The sequence below is a fragment of the Ursus maritimus genome, unplaced genomic scaffold (assembly GCF_017311325.1).
Source record: "Ursus maritimus isolate PB19 unplaced genomic scaffold, ASM1731132v1 scaffold_17, whole genome shotgun sequence".
NCBI classification, from domain to species: domain Eukaryota; kingdom Metazoa; phylum Chordata; class Mammalia; order Carnivora; family Ursidae; genus Ursus; species Ursus maritimus.
This window is the reverse complement of record NW_024424119.1, coordinates 60,453,517-60,475,586: the sequence shown is the minus strand read 5'-3', so window position 1 is coordinate 60,475,586 and position 22,070 is coordinate 60,453,517. Positions and strand designations below refer to the sequence as shown.

The following is a 22,070-nucleotide window of genomic DNA, read 5'->3' as shown; positions in this document are numbered from 1 at the left end:
CTAAAAGAAATCAGAAAAGATGTTCTTCAAACACAAGGGGGGAAAAGCCATATGGACGAACCAAAATACGAGAATTGGTGAAATATTAGAAGGTATAATGTTATCAACAGAAAAAAAAACCCACATAAAGAAACTTCTGCCATGTGGAAATTCAAAACTACACTTATAAATAAGTCAGGGATAAAATAAGAAATCATAATGAAACCTGGAAAAAGATTTAGAAGTATGAAAACTATGGCATTTCAAAACTCATAAGACACAACTAAAACCCTTCTTAGAGTAAAGATTAAAGACTTAAACACATTAGCAAAGTAGAGAGCCTAAATGCCAGGAGCTGAATAACCAACTAATAACTGGGAAGAAGAATATTATGATGAAGATAAAGAAAGTGGAAGAAAAAATAATAAATAAGAAGAGAAATATAACAAAAAACAAAGATACAGTGAAGAAGATCAAGAAAGCCAAAACTTGAGACTACCAAAAATAGAGAGTCTATTTAACTTGACAAACATTTAGAGAAAAACGGGGTTACCAAGAGAAGGAAAGAAGGAAGGAAATTAGAAATGTCACAGTGACCGCAACTACAAATCCAGCAGAAACTAAAAAGATAAAAGGTCGTCCCACAGATAATGGCAGTCACCTACACCATATCCTCTATCAGGTACAGAACCAGCAAGGAAAGGTAATAGAATAATCCACAGTCCCTACCTATAGCATATGGGAAATAAGAAAAGTACAAGATTGAACTTACATGTAAGTGAGGAAATGAAACCTGAAACCTGTACAATCAGGCATCAAGCAGGGATTGTGTGGAGCAGGGAAAGGAGAGCAGGATCAGGGTGACGGTGGGACACGGACACATCGACAAGCGTTTGTCCATGGAAGACAGGGTCCCACCCTAAGCAGAGGAATACTGAGGTCAGAGCCCTACTACTGGGGACTCCCGGGAAGTACACTGCTTCTGGAGGCAAAAGGCATACTTGGAAGGGAGAAGCACACTTCAGTGGCTTTTTGATGAAGGGGAAGAAAGAAACAGGTGTCTGCGGTCCAGGGTCCTCCAGCGATAGGGGGTCACCACTGAACTGGAACTACACAGCACTTCCAACGGGCCACCGCCGAATAACGAGCCTGCATTTCACTGTACTAACAGAAGAGGGTGCTCTTGAACCAGAGAGCAAGGAAGCCACCCGAGCCCTTCCGGCTTCTCCACAAAATCACATGTAATTACTGGTCTAGGAAAATTCAACAGGCTTCCTCGTTATGAGAAGATGGAACCCAACATTCCTACAAAGCTTCTACCGAAAGGGAACAGAAAGTAAGTGTGAAATGTTTCAGCTAATAACAATACTCCACAAAAACCAACTGCAAAGTAGAGGAAAAGCAAACCACAACACAACTTTCCAACATGAGTCAAATATAATTAAGCCAGCAATTGCTAATAAGAAAAACCACCACAACTACGATTAAAAGCTCAAAATAAAAATGTATGGAAAACCAGGAGATGTGAGGTGAGAGCTGACCAAACAAACTCAGGAGAGAAACTGAAAAAGAAATCATTTGAGAAATGAAGTTAAAGAGAAAGAGAAGACCGCCTCAGGAACTGCAAGGAGTCCGAGGGAAAACAGACATGACTGAAATTACAGCAAGATGAAAAGGAGACAGGGGTCAAATAAGCCAAGAGGAAAAGTATGAAACAGAATGAGTTTTCAAAAGAATCGGAGAGAAAGTGATATACAGAAGACAAAGTAGACCAACAACTATGAGCACCTGAAAAACAAAAGTAAAACAATGTAACAGAACTAACATTTAGGACTATAATCCCAGAATTTTTTCCTGAAATGAAACAGCACCTGTCAATTGATTTTTGATAAAAGTGCCAAAGAAATTCTATGAAAAAAGGATAACCTTTTCAACAAGCAGCAACAGAACAAATGCATGCCCATGCAGGGGGGAGGGGGTGGGGAATAAAAACTCTTCTAACCTCACCTCATGCCATATAGAAAAATTAACTCAAGACGAGCTCTTGGAAAGATCCATCCCACTAAGCACAATGAAAGCCCCTAGGCATCCTATATAAGGCAAACATAAGATTCTGAAAGGTGGAGAGAAGCCAGATCAGTTAGGGACCTTGGGGCCTGAGGAACAACACGGCAATAAGTTTTTCTTTTCTGGGTTTTGTCTATGCCTCATCTAATCTTGGTGCAGGAGAAGCCAGCAACCCAGAAATCTCAGCAGCCATAGATATTTAAAAGCCCCCCAAAAAACCAGCTCTCCCTAATGACAGGACCAGGAAAGATACAGCCTAGCAAGACAGGAAACTTATAGACAATAGCCACTCCACTACAGCCAAGCACACCAGAAGAAACTGCAGCTCTACCTTGGCTCATATGAGCAGAGACCAAGTCGGAAGTGCAGACTTCTATCCTCAGTAGCCTGTAATGAGGTACCCCAAAGCCCCTGCCAGGGTGGGATCAGAGAGAGCCAAGTAGGGAGCAGAGACTTTCATCCTCACCCTGTGGGAACAAGACCCCCAATCCATGTGATATCAGTAAAGATCACATGGGTAGCCTGAACTGCAATTTCTACCCAGAAATACCCTTCCTTTTACCTGCCAGAGTGAATCATAGTAGAAAGCCAGGACTTTACCACCACCCAGAGGTAATGAAGTCTACCCCCACTGTGTCAGTGGAGGTCGTGTGGGGAGCAGTAACAAGGCATTCCCACCTCTCTCAGATAGGGTGGTGTCAGTGGAGGCCCAGCAGGAACAAGGAGACTGCTCCCACTGGGTGTGGATGTCAAGGAAAGTCGAATGAGAAACCTGTGCTTTCACTCCCATCTGTCAGTAATGAGGCAGTTCACCCACCCTCCCCCCACTGGAGGGGTATCACAGTAGGCCAGCTAAAACAGAAAACTTAAGTAAAACTCAGAGGTCTATAATATAATATTAAAATATATAGGGTTCAATTTAAAAAATCACTTGTCACACCAAGAACCAGGAAAATGTTAATTTGAATGAGAAAAGACAACCAATAGACACCAAGATGATACAGATGTTAGAATTATCTGAAAATAATTTTAAAGCACCCATCATAAAAATGCTTTGGCAGACAATTAAAAACACACTTGAAACAAATGAAAAAATAGAAAATCTCAGCAAAGAAATAGAAGATATAAAGAATTAAATATAAATTTTAGAACTGAAAAATACAATAACTAAAATGAAAAACTCAGCAGATGGGCTCAACAGCAGAATGGAAGGCACAGAGGAAAGAATCAGTGAGCTGGAAAACAGAACAATAGAAATTACCCACTCAGAACAACAGAGAGAAAATAGACTGAAAAAAGTGAACAGAGCTTCAGGGACCTCTGGGACTAGGACAAAAGATCTACCATTCATGTCAACAGAATCCTAGAAAGAAAAGAGAAAGAGGGCGGAGCTGAAGATGTATTCAAAGACAGAATGGATGAAAAAAATTCCAAATTTGGCAAAAGACACAAACCTACAAATTCAAGAAGCTGAGCAAATCCCAAACACAATAAACCTAAAGAAACCCATGCCAAAATACATCATAATCAAACTTCTGAAATATAAAGACAAAGAAAAAATCTTGAAAGCAGCGAGAGAGAAACAACAGCTTACCTATAGGAAGAAAACAATTCGAATGACAGTGGATTTCTCATCAGAAACCATGGAGGTCAGAAGGAAGAGGCACACGTTTTTTCAAGTGCTGAAAAAAAAAGAACTGTCAACCTAGAATTTACACGCAATGAAAACATCCTTCAGGAATGAAGGGAAAATCCAGACACTCTCAGATGAAGGAAAACTTAGAGAACTTGTCACCTGCAGACCTGCCCTAAAAGAAATACTAAGGAAGCCCCTCTAAACAGAAAGTAAATTATGAAAGAGGAAATACTGGAATATCAGGAAAGAAGAAAGAACAACAGAAGTAAAAGTATGGGTAAATACAACACACTTTCCTTCTCCTCTTGAGTTTTCTAAACTATGGTTGACAGTTGAAGGAAAAATTATAACACACACTGATGTGTTTTTAAATATATGTAGAGGAAATAATTATGACATTTATACATAGGCAGGAAAAAGAGAGGTAAACCTACTATATTTCACTTAAACTGGTAAAATAAAAACCCCAGTAGACTGGGATAAGTTATATATATAATGTAATATCTAGAGCAACCATTAAAAAAAATACAAAGATATACACTCAAAAGTACTACAGATAAATCAGAATGAAATTTTAAAATACATACAAGTAACCCACAGGAGGGGGGAAAAAAGAGAAAGAAAAGAAACTAGGGAAATAAAAAACAGAAAGAATAAACAAAAATTCAACAGCAGACTTGTTATAACATATACAATCACATCAAATGTAAATGGTCTGAATATGCTAAATAAAAAACAGAACTGAACTGGATTAAAAACATGACCCACCCGTACGCTGTCTATCAGAAACTAACTTAAAATATAACCATATAGCTAGTTTGAAAGGAAAAAGGTGAAAAAGATATACCATGCAAATATTCATCAAAATAAAGTAGGAGTAGGTATATTCATATTAGATAAAGTAGATATCAGACCAAGGACAATTATCAGGTACAGAAAGACACATTACACAATGATAAGAGAGTCAGCCTTCCAAGAAGATAGCAATTCTAAATGTGTACGTACTCAACAGTGACGTAACATACATGAAGCAAAGCCGTTAAAACGGAAAGAAGACACGGCCAAATCCACACTTGTACTTGGAGACTTGAGCACCCCTTTCCCAGCAACTGACAGACCTGGACAGAAGATCAGCACGCGCACAGAACCCAGCACCATCCACCAACAGGATCTAACTTACATCTGCAGAGCACCCGCCCCGGGCAACAGCCGCACACATTCTTTTCAAGGACCCACAGGACATATATCAAGAGATGCCATATCCTGGGCCATAAAACAAGCCTTAGCAAATTAAAAAGAATTAAAAACATGCAAAGTATGTTCAATGACCACAAAAATAATCAAACTAAAAGTAACAGAAAGATAATAGGAAAATCTCCAAACACTCGGACACTAAACCACACACTTCTAAATAATGCATGAATCAAAGAGGAAATCTCAAGGGAAATTTTTTAAATGGAACTGAATGAAAATGAAAATATATCAAAATCTGTAAGACATAGATAAAGTAGTACTAAAAAGAAAATTTATAGCACTAAATGTTTACATTAGAAAAGAGGAAAAGCCTCAAATCAATAATTTAAGCTCCCACCTCAAGAAACCAAAAAAGGGCAAAATAAACCCAAAGCAACAGAAAGAAGAAAATAATAGAGCAGAAATAAAATGCAATTGTAAACAGAAAAACAACAGAAGGGGCGCCTGGGTGGCACAGCGGTTAAGTGTCTGCCTTCGGCTCAGGGTGTGATCCTGGCGTTATGGGATCGAGCCCCACATCAGGCTCCTCCGCTATGAGCCTGCTTCTTCCTCTCCCACTCCCCCTGCTTGTGTTCCCTCTCTCGCTGGCTGTCTCTATCTCTGTCGAATAAATAAATAAAATCTTTAAAAAAAAAAAAAAAGAAAGAAAAACAACAGAAAAAAAATAAATGAAAAAGAATCTGATTCCTTTTTTATTTTTTTAAGATTTTATTTATTTATTTGACAGAGAGAGACAGCAAGAGAGGGAACATAAGCAGGGGGAGTGTGATAGGGAAAAGCAGGCTTCCCGCTGAGCAGGGAGCCCCCCTTGCGGGCTTGATCCCAGGACCCTAGGACCATGACCTGAGCCAAAGGCAGACGCCTAACGGCTGAGCCACCCAGGCGCCCCAAGAATCTGATTCTTTGAAAAGATCAGTGAGATGAACGAACTTCTAGCAAGACTCAAAAAAAAAAAAAAAAAAAACAGAGAGAGAGAAGGCACAAATCACCAATTTCAGGAATGAGACACGGCTGTCACACAGATCACAAAGACATCAAAGGGTAATAGAGACGTACTACAAAGAATCACACACACATTTGACAAAGTAAATGAAATTAACTGATTCCTTCAAAAGCACAAACTACTACAACTCACCCAATATGAAATAGATAACATAGCCTCATTACTATTGAGGACTATTTTTTAATTCCAAAAAGATATATTTCATTGGCAAATTCTACCAAACGTCTAAAGGACAATTAACACCAATTCTATAAAATCACCTCCAAAAAACAGAAGAAGAAACACCTTCCAATTCAAATCATGAATTTAGTACCATTATGATACCAAAACCAAAGACAGCACAAAAAAATAAAAAGGAAAGAAAGAAAAGTACCAACATCCCTCATGAATACAGAGGCAAAACTCCTTAACAAAATAGTAACAAGCACAATTCAGCAATATATAGAAATAGCTGCACACAATGACCAGTAGAGTTCATCCCAGGGATGCAAGGCTCACTTATATTGGAAGACCCATCAATATAAACGACCATATTACAAACGAAAAACTGCATGATCCCATCAACTGATGCAGAAAATCATTTGACAAAATTTAGCACTGATCGAATATAAAAACTCTCAGAAGAAAAAGGAATAGAGGGGAACTTCCTCAACTTGGTAAAAACATCTACCAACACCCCCCACAAAAAAAACCCCAAAACTAAAAACTACAGCTAACATCATACTTCACGTTGAAAGACTACATGTTCCCTCCTTCCACAAGATGGAGCAAGAGAAGGACATCAGTTCTCACCAGTGCTGTTCAATACAGTTCTGGAAGCTGACAGCACAACGAGAGAGAAAAAGGGAATAAAAGACACACCCCAGAAAGTGAAAAATGAACTGTTCATTAGCAGATGACCTGATTCTTTATGCAGAAAATCCCAAGGAATCTACAAACACCTGGGGGAAGTACAAGCCACAATGACACGACACCAAATGTCAGAATCTATAGCACACAATACAATTAGTGATCAGAGGAAAATTCATAACCTTAAATAATCATGTAACAAAAATTAAAGAATAAAGTAAGTAAACTCAGTCTAACTGAGGAAGCCAGTAAAGGAACCACAAAGTAAACAAAAAGGCAAGAGGGAAATAATAAAGATAAAACTGGAAAGTAACAAGTTAAAAATCAAAACCACAGTAGAACTAATAAATAAAATAAAATGCTGGTTCTTTTTATGAAAACCTACAGAATATATAAATCACTAATGTAATCAAGGAAAAAAAGAGGAATACATAAAATACACAGGATAAAAAAAAACGACAAGGAGGGAAAAAACATGAAATTTTTAAAAAAACTTAAGTGACTTATTTGCATAACTATATATATGTAAATTGGAAAACCTAGATCAAATAATCATTTCCAAGGAAATTATAATTTACCAAACAGATCTCAGGAGATAAGAAGTTTAAACAATATCCATACAGAATAGAGACATTATCAAAGAATTGTCCTTCCCAAAGAAACCAGAGCCAGATGATTTCACAAGGGAATTCTACCAAATCTTTAAAGACCAAGCAATCCTGATGCTACTTAAACTATCCCAGAAAAGGAGAAGAAGAAAACGTTCTAATTCTTTTTGTGAATCAGTAAGAGGTGTATCATACAGGCCACCTTGGGTACATTCTCCCCACAGAGTGGCCCTCAATTTTATAATACCGTCACTTCAGGAAAACATGCATCGCACATTACAATGTTGTTGGGGTGTTTTTGGATGACATTTGTTAGGAAAAATGTTTACTTCCCCCAAACCCAATATAACATTTTTTAAAGATTTATTTGAGAGAGAAAGAGAGAGAGCTGGGGAGGAGGGGCAGAGGGAGAGGAAGCCGACTTCCTGCTGAGTGCAGAGCCAGACCCAGGGCTCAATCCCAGGACTCTTGAGATCTTGACCTGAGCAGAAATCAAGAGTCCGCTACTTAATCGACTGAGCTACTTAGGCGCTCCTAAATATAACATTTTTAACCAAAAAAATGAGGGAAAAACGCTCAGCCAAGATTTCAAGTTCAGTTGGTTGACTATTAGAATTATGTGTGGGAAAATATAAATACATAAATAAGTAAGTAAATAAATAAATAAATATTTAAGAAAATTTTAAAAAATGTTTAAAGAATTATGTGTGGATGTTTCTGAAAAGTGCAATAAGCTTCAATAAAGGAGGCGATGGGTATTAAGGAGGGCACGTATTGCATGGTCCACTGGGTGTTATACGCAAGTAATAAATCATGGAACATTAAAAAAATAATTAATTAATTTAAAAAAAAAAAGGAAGTGTCCAAAGCAATTGCTTGCTAACAGCTATTTTAACTGTGGTGATCAGGGAACAATGTGTTAAGCATTTTGTGTCCTAATATGATAGTTTTTACTTTTCAGTGTTTAACTGTGCTTTAGTTATATTTTTAAAGATTTATTTATTTATTTTTGAAGAGAGATTGCTAAAGAAAGCACAAGCAAGGGGCGGGGCAGAGGGAGAGAATCTCAAGCAGACTCCCCGCTGACCATGGAGTCTGACACGGGGCTTGATCTCACAACCTGAGATCATGATCTTAGCCGAAATCAAGAGTCAGACACTTAACCGACTGAGCCACACAAGTGCCCCAGTTATATTTTTTTAAAATTTATTGGAGATTTTGAGTGCAACCAACTTTAATACATTATAATTGTATAGTACATTATAATTTTCCCATTTAAAATAATAGGAAATGGAAACATTACATTTAGTTTTCACTAATGGATTAATGAAGCTAAACATAAGGGAACTATATGGCATTCACATCTAAACCTTATGATACTTGAACATAGGATAAGAAAGCTACAGAACACATCTCATTTTAAAATGTGCAATTACATAAGACTGATGAATCACTGACCTCTACGCTTCTGAAACCAATAATACATTATATGTTAATTAATTGAATTTAGGTTTAAAAAATAATAATAAAATAAAATATGCAATATAATGATTGATAAGAAATACATATTTGGTCACTCAGATGACCACAGTATGCATTTGGCCTTCATCCACAGTTCCTGAGAACGCTTCAGAGTCATAAAGGTGGCATAGGTAACCTCTTACTAATGAAGGTGACTTCTGGACTCCGCCCAAGGATTGGAGCTGGTTGCTAGGAGGACTAACCACACGATTAGAGGGTTGAGACGTTCAGCCTCCACCCTGACTTCCAGGGAGGGAATAGAGGCTGGAGGATGAATCAGCCAATGGCCATGACTATTTCAGGACTGCACCAAAGCCTCCATAAAAACCCAAAGACTGGGTTCAGAGAGCCTCTGGGTTGGTGAACAGGTGGAGATTGGGAAGAGTGGCATGCCAAAAGAGGGGGGGAAGCTCCACACTCTTTCCCCAGACCTCACCTCTATATCTCTTCATCCAGCTACTGATTCCTATCCTTTATCATATCCTTTCACAAACTGGTAAATACAAGTGTTTCCCTGAGTTCTGTGAGCAAATTAAAGAACTTCAGGGGGAGGTGTTGGAACCTCCAATCTCTAACTGATAGGTCAGAAGCACAGCTGACAGCCTGGGGTTTCTGACTGGTGTCTGAAGTGGAGCGTGGGAAGCAGTCTTATAGGACTGTACCCTTAAACTGTGAAACCTGATGCTATCTATTGGTAGGTAGTATCAAAACTGAGTTGAATTCTCAGACAAACCAGACAAGGCATTACAAGAAAAAGAAAACGATAGACCCGTATCTCTCATGAACATAGATGCAAAAATTCTTTAAAAAATATTAGCAAATCAAATCCCAAGAAGTATAAAAAGAATTATATACCATAACCAAGTGGGATCTGTCCAAGGTATTCAAGGCTCTTCCAACATTTGAAAATCAGTTAATGATCACATCAACAGATTAAAAAAGAAAAGTCACTTGATCATATCGATAGATGCAAAAAAAGCATTTGACAAAATTCAACACCCATTCATCATAAAAACTCTCAATAAACTAGGATTAGAGGGAAACTTTCTCAACTTGATATAGGCTATCTTCAAAAAACCTACAGCTCACCTCACACTTAATGATGAGAAACCTGAAGTTTTCCCACTAAGATCAGGTCTACAAGGCAAGGATGTCACCTCTCACCACTCCTTTCAACATCATGTTGGAAGTCCTTGCTAAATGCAATAAGACAAGAAAAGGAAATAAAACTTATACAGATTGGGAAGGAAGACATAAAACTGTCTTTGTTCGGAGATGACATGATATCTATATAAAAAATCCGAAAGAATCAACAACAACAACAAAAAACTCCTGGCACTAGAAGTGATTTTAGCAAGGTTGCAGGATACAAGGTTGATACACAAAAGTCAATTACTTTCCTATTTATCAACAATGAATAAATGAAATTTGGAATTAAAAGCACAGTATCGGGCTGGGAGTTAAGATGGCGGAGGAGTAGGAGACACCGTTTTCAGCCGGTCCTCCGAGTCGAGCTGGATAGGTACCAGACCAGCCTAAACAACCACGGAACACCAGACCAGCCTGAACATCCACGGAATCAGCCTGAGACGCAGGAAGACGCATCTGGATCTCTACAAATGAACATCTCCAGCGCTGAGTATTGAGGTACGAGGGGGGGAGCCATGAAACTGTGCACAGATATCGGAAGATAAACCCGGGACGCTGCAGGGTTGAGCAGCACCAACAGAAACAGAGTTAAAGTGGCCAGAACATTAGTAGAGAACGGGCCGCAATCCCTCTGTTCTGTGACAGAGTCTGAAATTTGGCCGCTGCTGCTCTGACTCTCAGAAGAGGCACAGCAAACCGCCAGGGAAAGCCGCCAGAGAACAAAAGCCTGGAAATACCGGCTCAGAGAGTGCCCATCCCCATCCTCCCTCGCAGGGGACACGGAGACTCTACCCAAACAGGGTTGCCTGAGTATTGGCGCGGCAGGCCCCTCCCCCAGAACACAGAAGGCAGGCTGAAAAATCAAGAAGCCCACAACCCGGGCGCCTGGGTGGCGCAGTCATTGAGCGCCTGCCTTCGGCTTAGGGCGTGATCCCGGCGTTCCGGAAAGGAGTCCCTCATCGGGCTCCTCCGCTGGGAGCCTGCTTCTTCCTCTCCCACTCCCCTGCTTCTGTTCCCTCTCTCGCTGGTTGGCTGCCACATAAATAAATAAATAAAATCTTTAAAGAAGAAGCCCACATCCCTAAGATCCCTATAAAACAAGGGGCACGGCCTGGGACCCAGTCAATAATTTGGGCTCTGGAAACCCCGCAACCTCTCTTCATCAGAATGACAAGAAGGAGAAGCCCCCCCCAGCAAAGAAAAGACAGTGATTCTGTGGCCTCTGCCACAGAAATAATGGATATGGATGTAACCAAATTATCAGAAATGGAATTCAGAGTAACGATGGTCAAAATGATGAGTAGAATTGAAAAAACTATTAACGAAAAGGTTACTGAGAATATAGAATCCCTAAGGACAGAAATGAGAGCGAATCTGACAGAAATTAAAAATTCTATGAGCCAAATGCAGGCAAAACTAGAGGCTCTGACGGCCAGGGTCGCAGAAGCAGAGGAACGGGTTAGTGAATTGGAGGATGGGTTAATAGAGGAAAAAATGAAAATAGAAGATGGTCTTAAAAAAATCCACGCCCACGAATGTAGGTTACGGGAGATTACTGACTCAATGAAACGATCCAATGTTAGAATCATCGGCATCCCCGAGGGGGTGGAGAAAAACAGAGGTCTAGAAGAGATATTTGAACAAATTGTAGCTGAAAACTTCCCTAATCTAGCAAGGGAAACAAACATTCGTGTCCAAGAGGCAGAGAGGACCCCTCCCAAGCTCAACCACGACAAACCTACGCCACGTCACGTCATAGTGCAATTCGCAAATATTAGATGCAAGGATACAGTATTGAAAGCGGCCAGGGCAAAGAAATTTCTCACGTACCAAGGCAAAAGCATCAGAATTACGTCAGACCTGTCTACACAGACCTGGAATGAGAGAAAGGGTTGGGGGAGCATATTTAAAGCTCTTTCAGAGAAAAACATGCAGCCAAGGATCCTTTATCCAGCAAGGCTGTCATTCAGAATTGATGGAGAAATAAAGACATTTCAGAATCGCCAGTCACTAACCAATTTTGTAACCACGAAACCAGCCCTACAGGAGATATTACGGGGGGTTCTATAAAAGTAAAAAGGCCCCAAGAGTGATACAGAACAGAAAGTCACAGCCAATACAAACAAAGACTTTACTGGCAACATGGCAACATTAAAATCATATCTCTCAGTAATCAGTCTTAATGTAAATGGTTTGAACCATCCCATAAAACGCCACAGGGTTGCAGATTGGATAAAAAGAAATGACCCATCCATTTGCTGTCTACAAGAGACTCATTTCGAACCCAAAGATGCATTCAGACTGAGAGTAAGGGGATGGAGTACCATCTTTCACGCAAATGGACCTCAAAAGAAAGCTGGGGTAGCAATTCTCATATCAGATAAATTGGATTTTAAACTACAGACTATAGTTAGAGATGCAGAAGGGCACTATATTATTCTTAAGGGAAGTATTCAACAAGTGGATATGACAATTATAAATATATATGCCCCCAACAGGGGAGCAGCAAGATACACAAGCCAACTCTTAACCAGAATAAAGAGACATATAAATAAAAATACATTAATAGTAGGGGACCTCAACACTCCACTCTCAGAAATAGACAGAACACCCTGGCAAAAACTAAGCAAAGAATCAAAGGCTTTGAATGCCATACTCGACGAGTTGGACCTCATAGATATATATAGAACACTACACCCCAGAACCAAAGAATACTCATTCTATTCTAATGCCCATGGAACATTCTCAAGAATAGACCATGTTCTGGGACACAAAACAGGTCTCAACCGATACCAAAAGATTGAAATTATCCCCTGCATATTCTCAGACCACAACGCTCTGAAATTGGAACTCAACCACAAGGAAAAATTTGGAAGAAACTCAAACACTTGGAGACTAAGAACCATCCTGCTCAGGAATGACTCGATAAACCAGGAAATCAAAAATCAAATTAAACAATTTATGGAGACCAATGAGAATGAAAATACAACAGTCCAAAACCTATGGGATACTGCAAAGGCAGTCCTAAGGGGGAAATACATAGCCATCCAAGCCTCACTCAAAAGAATAGAAAAATCTAAAATGCAGTTTTTATATTCTCACCTCAAGAAGCTGGAACAGCAACAGAGGGACAGGCCTAATCCACGCACGAGGAAGCAGTTGACCAAAATTAGAGCTGAAATCAATCAAGCAGAAACCAGAAGTACAGTAGAGCAGATCAACAGGACTAGAAGCTGGTTCTTTGAGAGAATCAATAAAATTGACAGACCACTGGCAAGACTTATCCAAAAGAAAAGAGAAAGGACCCAGATTATTAAAATTATGAATGAAAAAGGAGAGGTCACGACGAACACCATTGAAATTGGAAGGATTATTAGAAATTTTTATCAACAGCTATATGCCAATAAACTAAGCAATCTGGAAGAGATGGAATCCTTCCTGGAAACCTATAAACTACCAAGATTGAAACCGGAAGAAATTGATTCCTTAAACAGGCCAATTAATTATGAAGAAATTGAGTCAGTGATAAACAACCTTCCAAATAACAAAACTCCAGGCCCGGACGGTTTTCCTGGGGAATTCTACCAAACATTCAAAGAAGAAATAATACCTATTCTCCTAAAGCTATTTCAAAAAATAGAAACAGAAGGAAAGCTACCAAACTCATTCTATGAGGCCAATATTACCTTGATCCCCAAACCAGGCAAAGACCCCCTCAAAAAGGAGAATTACAGACCGATTTCCCTAATGAATATGGACGCCAAAATCCTCAACAAGATACTTGCTAATAGAATCCAACAGTACATTAAAAGGATTATCCATCACGATCAAGTGGGATTCATACCTGGGATGCAAGCGTGGTTCAATATTCGCAAATCAATCAGCGTGATACATCATATCAACAAGAAAAGACTCAGGAACCATATGATCCTCTCAATCGATGCCGAAAAAGCATTTGACAAAATACAGCATCCTTTCCTGATTAAAACCCTTCAGAGTGTAGGAATAGAAGGTACATTTCTCAATCTCATAAAAGCCATCTATGAAAAGCCTACTGCAAATATTATTCTCAATGGGGAAAAGCTGGAAGCCTTTCCCTTAAGATCAGGAACTCGACAAGGATGCCCACTCTCGCCACTATTATTCAACATAGTACTAGAAGTCCTTGCAACAGCAATCAGACGACAAAAAGGGATCAAAGGTATTCAAATTGGCAAAGAAGAAGTCAAAATGTCTCTCTTTGCAGATGACATGATACTCTATATGGAAAACCCAAAAGAAGCCACTCCCAAACTATTAGAAGTTATAGAGCAATTCAGTAACGTGGCGGGATACAAAATCAATGCTCAGAAATCAGTTGCATTTCTATACACGAATAACGAGACCGAAGAAAGAGAAATTAGGGAATCCATCCCATTTACAATAGCACCAAAAACCATACGTTACCTTGGAATTAACTTAACCAGAGACGTAAAGGACCTATATTCTAGAAACTATAAATCACTCTTGAAAGACATTGAGGAAGACATAAAAAGATGGAAAGATATTCCATGCTCATGGATTGGAAGAATTAACATAGTTAAAATGTCCATGCTACCCAGAGCAATCTACACTTTCAATGCTATCCCGATCAAAATACCGAGGACATTTTTCAAAGAACTGGAACAAATAGTCCTTAAATTTGTATGGAAACAGAAAAGGCCCCGAATCTCCAAGGAACTGTTGAAAAGGAAAAACAAAGCTGGGGGCATCACAATGCCGGATTTCGAGCTGTACTACAAAGCTGTGATCACAAAGACAGCATGGTACTGGCACAAAAACAGACACATAGACCAATGGAACAGAATAGAGAGCCCAGAAATGGACCCTCGGCTCTTTGGGCAACTAATATTTGATAAAGCAGGAAAAAACATCCGGTGGGAAAAAGACAGTCTCTTCAATAAATGGTGCTGGGAAAATTGGACAGCTACATGCAAAAGAATGAAACTTGACCACTCTCTCACACCATACACAAAAATAAACTCCAAATGGATGAAAGACCTCGATGTGAGACAGGAATCCATCAAAATTCTAGAGGAGAACATAGGCAGCAACCTCTACGACATCGGCCAAAGCAACCTTTTTCATGACACATCCCCAAAGGCAACAGAAACAAAAGATAAAATGAATTTATGGGACTTCATCAAGATTAAAAGTTTCTGCACAGCCAAGGAAACAGTCAGAAAAACTAAGAGGCAGCCCACGGAATGGGAGAATATATTTGCAAATGACACTACAGATAAAGGACTGGTATCCAAGATCTACAAAGAACTTCTCAAACTCAATACACGAGAAACAAATAAACAAATCAAAAAATGGGCAGAAGATATGAACAGACACTTTTCCAATGAAGACATACAAATGGCTAACAGACACATGAAAAAATGTTCAAAATCATTAGCCATCAAGGAAATTCAAATCAAAACCACACTGAGATACCACCTTACGCCAGTTAGAATGGCAAAAATAGACAAGGCAAGAAACAACAATTGTTGGAGAGGATGTGGAGAAAGGCGATCCCTCTTACATTGTTGGTGGGAATGCAAGTTGGTACAGCCACTCTGGAAAACAGTGTGGAGGTCCCTTAAAAAGTTAAAAATTGAGCTACCCTATGATCCAGCCATTGCACTACTGGGTATTTACCCCAAAGATACAGACGTAGTGAAGAGAAGGGCCATATGCACCCCAATGTTCATAGCAGCAATGTCCACAATAGCTAAATCGTGGAAGGAACCGAGATGCCCTTCAACAGATGACTGGATTAAGAAGCTGTGGTCCATATATACGATGGAATATTACTCAGCTATCAGAAAGAACGAGTTCTCAACATTTGCTACAACATGGACAGCACTGGAGGAGATAATGCTAAGTGAAATAAGTCAAGCAGAGAAAGACAACTATCATATGATTTCTCTCATCTATGGAACATAAGAACTAGGATGATCGGTAGGGGAAGAAAGGGATAAAGAAAGGGGGGGTAATCAGAAGGGGGAATGAAACATGAGAGACTATGGACTATGAGAAACAAACTGAGGACTTCAGAGGGGAGGGGGGTGGGGGAATGGGATAGACCGGTGATGGGTAGTAAGGAGGGCACGTATTGCATGGTGCACTGGGTGTTATACACAACTAATGAATCATCGAGCCTTACATCGGAAACCGGGGATGTACTGTATGGTGACTAACATAATATAATAAAAAATCATTAAAAAAAAAAAAGGTATAAAAAACTTTTCAGCAACTGTAAAAAAAATAAAAAAATAAAAAAAAAATAAAAGCACAGTATCATTTATATTTACTCCTCCCAAAATGAAATTCTTAAGTATAAATCTAACAAAATATCTACAGGACCTACATATGAAAAACTGAAACTCTGAGGAATGAAATCAAAGAGCTAAACGAAGAAGTGTTCCATGTTCATAAACAGGAAGAGTCAATACTGTCAAGGTGCCAGTTCTTCCCAACTTGACCTAGAGATTAAATGCAATCCCAATCAAAATCTCATCAAGTTATTTTATGGATATTAGCAAAATGATTCTAAAGTTTATATGGAGAAGCAAAAGACCCAGAACAGCCAACACTTCAATATAGAAGGAAAAGAACAAAGTTAGAGGACCAATGCCACCCAACTTTAAGACTCACTATAAAGTTACAGTGATCAAGACAGTATCGTATCAGTGAAAGAACAAACACATAGAATAACAGAACAGAAAGCTCAGAAATAGACCCCAGAAATAGACCCCAGAAATATAGTCAACTGATCATTGATAAAGAAGCAAAGATAATCAGTGGGGCAAAGATCATCTCTTCAACAACTGATGCTAGAAAAACTGGATGTCCACATGTGAAAATGAATATGGACACAGACATTACATCCTTCACAGAAGTGAAGTCAAAATGGCTCCTAGGCATAAATGTGAAATGCAGAACTATAAAACTCCTAGGGGATGACACAGGAGAAACCCTAGATGACCTTGTTTACGATGATCTTTTTTAGATTCCACACCAAAGATACGATCCATGAAAGAAATAAGGGGTCAGCTGGACTTCACTAAAATTAAGAAATTCTGCTCTGTGAAAGACAATGTCAAGAGAACAATTAGATGAGCCACAGGTGCAAGAAAAAAATCTGCAAAAAACACATCTGATAAAAAAAACTGTTATCTAAAATTTACAATGAACTCTTAAAAATCGAGAATAAGAAAACAACCTAATTAAAAAATGGGCTGGAGATCTTAACAGACACCTTACCAAAGAAGATAAGGCAGATTGCAAGTAAGTATATAAAACAATGTTCCACATCACACATCATTAGGGAAATGCATATTAAAACAATTTGATACCACTGCACACTTACAGAATGGCCAAAATCTGGAACACTGACAATACCAAGTGCTGGCAAGGATGTGGAGTAATGGGAACTCTCATACTTTACTAGTGGAAATGCAAAATGGTAGAGACAGTTCAGTGGTTTCTTACAAAACTAAACATACTCTTGCCATATGATCCAGCCATTACTCTCCTTGGTATTTACCCAAAGAAGCTAAAAGCAAGTTCACACAAAATCTTGCACACAGATGTTTATGACAGCTTTATTCATAATTGCCAAAATTTAGAAGCCTCCAAGATGTTCTCCAGTAGATGAATGGGTAAACTGTGGAACACCCAGACAATGGAAATATTATTCAGTGCCAAAAAGAAATGAGCTTTCAAGCCATGAAAAGACATGGAAGAACCTTAAATATATATTGGGAAGTGAAAGAAACCAATCTAAAAAGGCTATGTACTGTATGATTCTAAATATACTGCATTCTGAATAAGGCAAAACAATGGTCAGTAAAGAGATCTGTGGTTGTTAAAGGTTGGGGAGGGGGAGGGATGGATAGGCAGAGCACAGAGAATTATTACAGCAGTGCAAATACTCGGTATCATATTATAATGATGGCATATGTCATTGTACGTTTGTCCAAACCCATAGAAGGTACAACACCAAGAGTGAGCCCTGAAGTAAACTGTCGACTTCGGGTGATTATGATGTGTCAGTGTAGGTTCATCCTTGGTCACATATGCACCATCTGGTGGGGAATGTTGACAGTAGGGAGGCTATGTATGTGTGGGGGCACAGAGTAATGGGAACACTCTGTACCTTCCTCTCTGTTTCATTTTGAACCCTAAACTGCTCTTTAAAAAATTAGGTATCAGATTTTTTTCAAATAAGAAAATAAAAAAGTCAGCAAAATGACATGAACAGGTATCTCACCAAATAAGAAATACAGATGGCAAATAAGCATATTAAAAGATGCTCACCATCATATGTCATTAGGGAATTGCAAAACAGAACAATGAAATCCCATTACATACTTATTAGAATGGCAAAAATACAAAACACTGACAACACCAGATGTTGGAGAGGGTGTGGAACACCAGGGTCTCTCATTCATCGCTGGTGGGAATACAAAATGATACAGCCACTTTGTTAGAATGTTTGCCAGTTCTTTACAAAACCAAACACAATCTCACCTTACAATCCAATAGTCATGCTCTTAGCTATTTGCACAAATAAGTTTAAAATGTATGTCTATACAAAATCCTGAACATAGATGCTTATAATAGCTTTAATCGTAATTGCCAAAATTTAGAAGATGTCCTTCAATAGGTGGATAGATAAACTGTGGGCGATCCAGACAACGGAATACTATTCAGTGCTAAAAAGAAATGAGCCATCAAGCCATGAAAAGACATGGAGGAACCTTAAATGCGTCTTGGTAAGTGAAAGAATCAGGCTACACACTGTATGATTACAACTATATGACATTCTGGAAAAGGCAGAACTACAGAAACAGTAAAAAGATCAGTGGCTGCCAGGAGTTGGGGAAGAAGGGCTGCGCCTGACTCATGGACAAAATCCAGGTGGAAACCCTGGGCTCATCCTCAAGCTTCGCCAGAGAGAATCAGACCAGGGGGTTGCTTTCCAGGAGTCTGGGAAGACAGACCCATCAGTACCCATGAGAGGTGAAAAAAGAGAATGGGCGAGGGAAAGCTTCCTCCCAAGGAAGCAAAGAGGAGGGGAGCCTAAGCAGCCAGAGCCGGCCACCTCCCATTGCTACCCCTGGCATTGTACACTGGTTCACAGGCCCCAGATGAAAGCACCTACACAAGAGATAAGGGGTGTACGCACATGCCTATGTGTGTGGACACATCTGCAAAAGCAAGCAGGCATGTTGTGGTCAAGACCTAAATCCTCATCTGGCCTTGTATGTCAGCTCTGCTTCTGTGGCCTCTCCTTCTCCGCCTGCAATGCTTCCTCTATCTTTGGTGCTCACAAGACATCTGTGCACCTTCTACACACAGTGTGAGGGGACTGCATTTGATCCCTACAGGTCTCTCCCTACTAGATGGAGTGATCTGCAGACAGGAACAGCATCTGGTTCACCCTGTACCCTCAGTGCCTGCACATGGTCAGGACCTCTCGAATGTGTGAGTGAGTGACTGAGGGGAAGAAGAAAAGGGCTCAGGCAAAGATCTCTGGGGACCTCAGAGCAGGGATGATAGGGCACGTAAGTCATGGGAAGACCACCGACTAGTTGTCAGCCCCCATCAAGTCTGGGGCCATGGTCCGTAGCAGCTTTCATGTAACTGTGAAAAGTCATGACCGTCCTGAGGTCTGTCTTCCTTTTTTTTTTTTTTTTTTTTTATTTAAAGATTTTTATTTATTTATTCGACAGAGATAGAGACAGCCAGCGAGAGAGGGAACACAAGCAGGAGGAGTGGGAGAGGAAGAAGCAGGCTCATAGTGGAAGAGCCTGATGTGGGGCTCGATCCCATAACGCCGGGATCACGCCCTGAGCCGAAGGCAGGCGCTTAACCGCTGTGCCACCCAGGCGCCCCATGAGGTCTGTCTTCCTGATGAGACTATTAGCCCCCCAAGGGCAGCTCTGGTCCTGCTCCCTCCTACTGTCCCCAGCACTCTAACACCATGCCTGGCACTGAGCTGGTAACTTGCAAATGTTTTTGGAAGAGAGGAGAATAGAGCTTAAATGACACATAATAGTAACAGGCTCCTCTGGGCCACTGGAAAACAGAGATATCAAGGCACAGATGCTGACCACAAAGGACTTCCTCTCCAGTTGGTGGCACAGTTCACACAGGCGTGCTCTGTCCCCAAGCAGCTATCATGGACGGGGTGGGGGAGAGCAAACTGGGCCCACACAAGGTGGGCCCTGCCCCGCTGATACAGGGAGATACTCACTGGGAACAGCCGTGGTCTCCCCAGGAGGGCCGGTCAGCGTCACTGGGATATGCACTGTAGCACTCAGGTCCGAGGGTTGACTGCCCATCCGCGTGACATTCCGCTGATTATCTGCATCCTCTGGCTGCCCCTCCACCTTCTGTAGACACGTGCTGGGCAATGCATGCACAGGGCCCACACCCACTATCCCACTGGCCTCCAGCTCACAGTGTGGTTCCCTGCAACCAAGAATGCACATCAGAGTCAGATGCAGCCCCAAACTGCTATTCAGCCTGCAAAATCCAGCTCCTTATGCCCCTATCCAGAACAAATAAATCCCTGATCACTTCCTCTGCTACTCTGGCATTTCATACGGTTTTTATCCCTTTGCACATTTCTGTGTTTTCAGGTCTGAAAGGTAAAATGGCGCTGACTCACATGTCTGTCCCTGGCACAGACCAGGCATGGCTGGCATCACAATATGTATAGAAAGGAACTGTTTGCAGAATGAAGAAGCCTGTAAGAGGATGTTTCCCTAAGCTACTCCACCTAGAGCCCCAGCAGACCAAAAGGCCCAGCACGGAGCTCTGCACAGACAGTGCCTGCACTGGGCTGGTCCTGAGCGGTCCCCTCCAGGTGCAGGAGTTCTGGGAGGCTGCTGGCCTTAGCCTGGGGGCTCCTGTTACCCCAGGTTTCTCACTGAGTCAGAGTCAGATCCTGGCCCAACTAGAAACAAGCTGGACGGGGCTGCTGTGGAAGGGTAGGAGGCCCCCTGTGTCGCGGCCACCCAGCCTGCCCCTACTCCCTTCTACCATTCGGCCCAGTGGCCTCCTCAGGCCTCCCTCAGGCTCTCTCCAATTTTCTCTTTTCCCTGCCCCACTACGCTGCTCTTCCCACGCCAACATGTCCCAAACCAGTCCCAACAATTTCCCTCCCCCATGCCCTCTTTCCCGCCCCGGTGCCTTAGAATAATGGCTGACGTTCACTGAGCATATCCTGCCCCCCACACAGTTTTAAGCATTCTCCATGTCATCCCAACAAGGCAGAATTGTCACCACCGCAGAGTGAAATGGAGACAGAAGGCGGGGGGACCAGCCCGAACAGAGGCCGCTGCACCCCCACCCCTTTGGACCCTGCCCCCTCTCTGGCCAGCAGCTCCATCCACCATCCGCATGCGCACTTCCTCACTTGGGCTGGTGGTTCCGGAGCTCCTTCTCCCTGTCCCGGTCCTCGACCTCGCCCTCCTTCTCCGCTGCCTCCTTTTCTGCATCCTCGTGCGTGGGCAGCGCCTTGTGCCGGGCCCGGTGCCGACGCGCCGGCTCCTCCCCGCTCCCGGCCTCCCTGGGGCCGGCCCGGGGGCCGCCGCGGTGGCGCGCTCGCCGCTCGCCCTTGGCCCCAGCCGCGCTGCCTTCCTTGCCCTGGTCGGGCGCGTGCCGGTGGGCGCGGTGGCGCCGGGGCTCCCGCTCGGCCGCCTCCTCCGGGGAGCCGCGCCGGTGGTGGCGCCGGCCGCCCTCGGGACCCGGGCCGCGGCCACGCTCACTCCGGGCCTCCTTGCTGCGGCTGCGGTGCGGCCGCGGCCGCTCTTCCCGGGCCCCGGGCTCCCCGCCCTCGGCCTTCGGGGCGTCCCCCCTGTCCTGCTCCCCCGCTGCCGCCGGGGCAGGGACCGGGGCCGGGACCTTGTCGCGGTGCCGGTGGTGCCTGCGCGGCGGGTCCGCGCCCTCGGCCGCCTCCGTGCCC

The 22,070-nt window shown here is 41.8% G+C and overlaps 1 protein-coding gene across 2 annotated transcripts in view; it reads right to left on the bottom strand.

The window, feature by feature from the left end:
* CACNA1B (calcium voltage-gated channel subunit alpha1 B) overlaps positions 1-22,070 on the bottom strand; it is a 196,642-nt gene that overhangs the window by 73,464 nt on the left and 101,108 nt on the right. For both annotated transcript variants that reach the window (XM_040632311.1, XM_040632313.1), the window contains exons 21-22: positions 21,522-21,604; positions 20,355-20,572 (exon numbers count right to left, since the gene is read on the bottom strand). In XM_040632311.1, the coding sequence (XP_040488245.1) occupies positions 20,355-20,572; positions 21,522-21,604 (301 nt within the window). The remainder of the gene's footprint in view (positions 1-20,354; positions 20,573-21,521; positions 21,605-22,070) is intronic.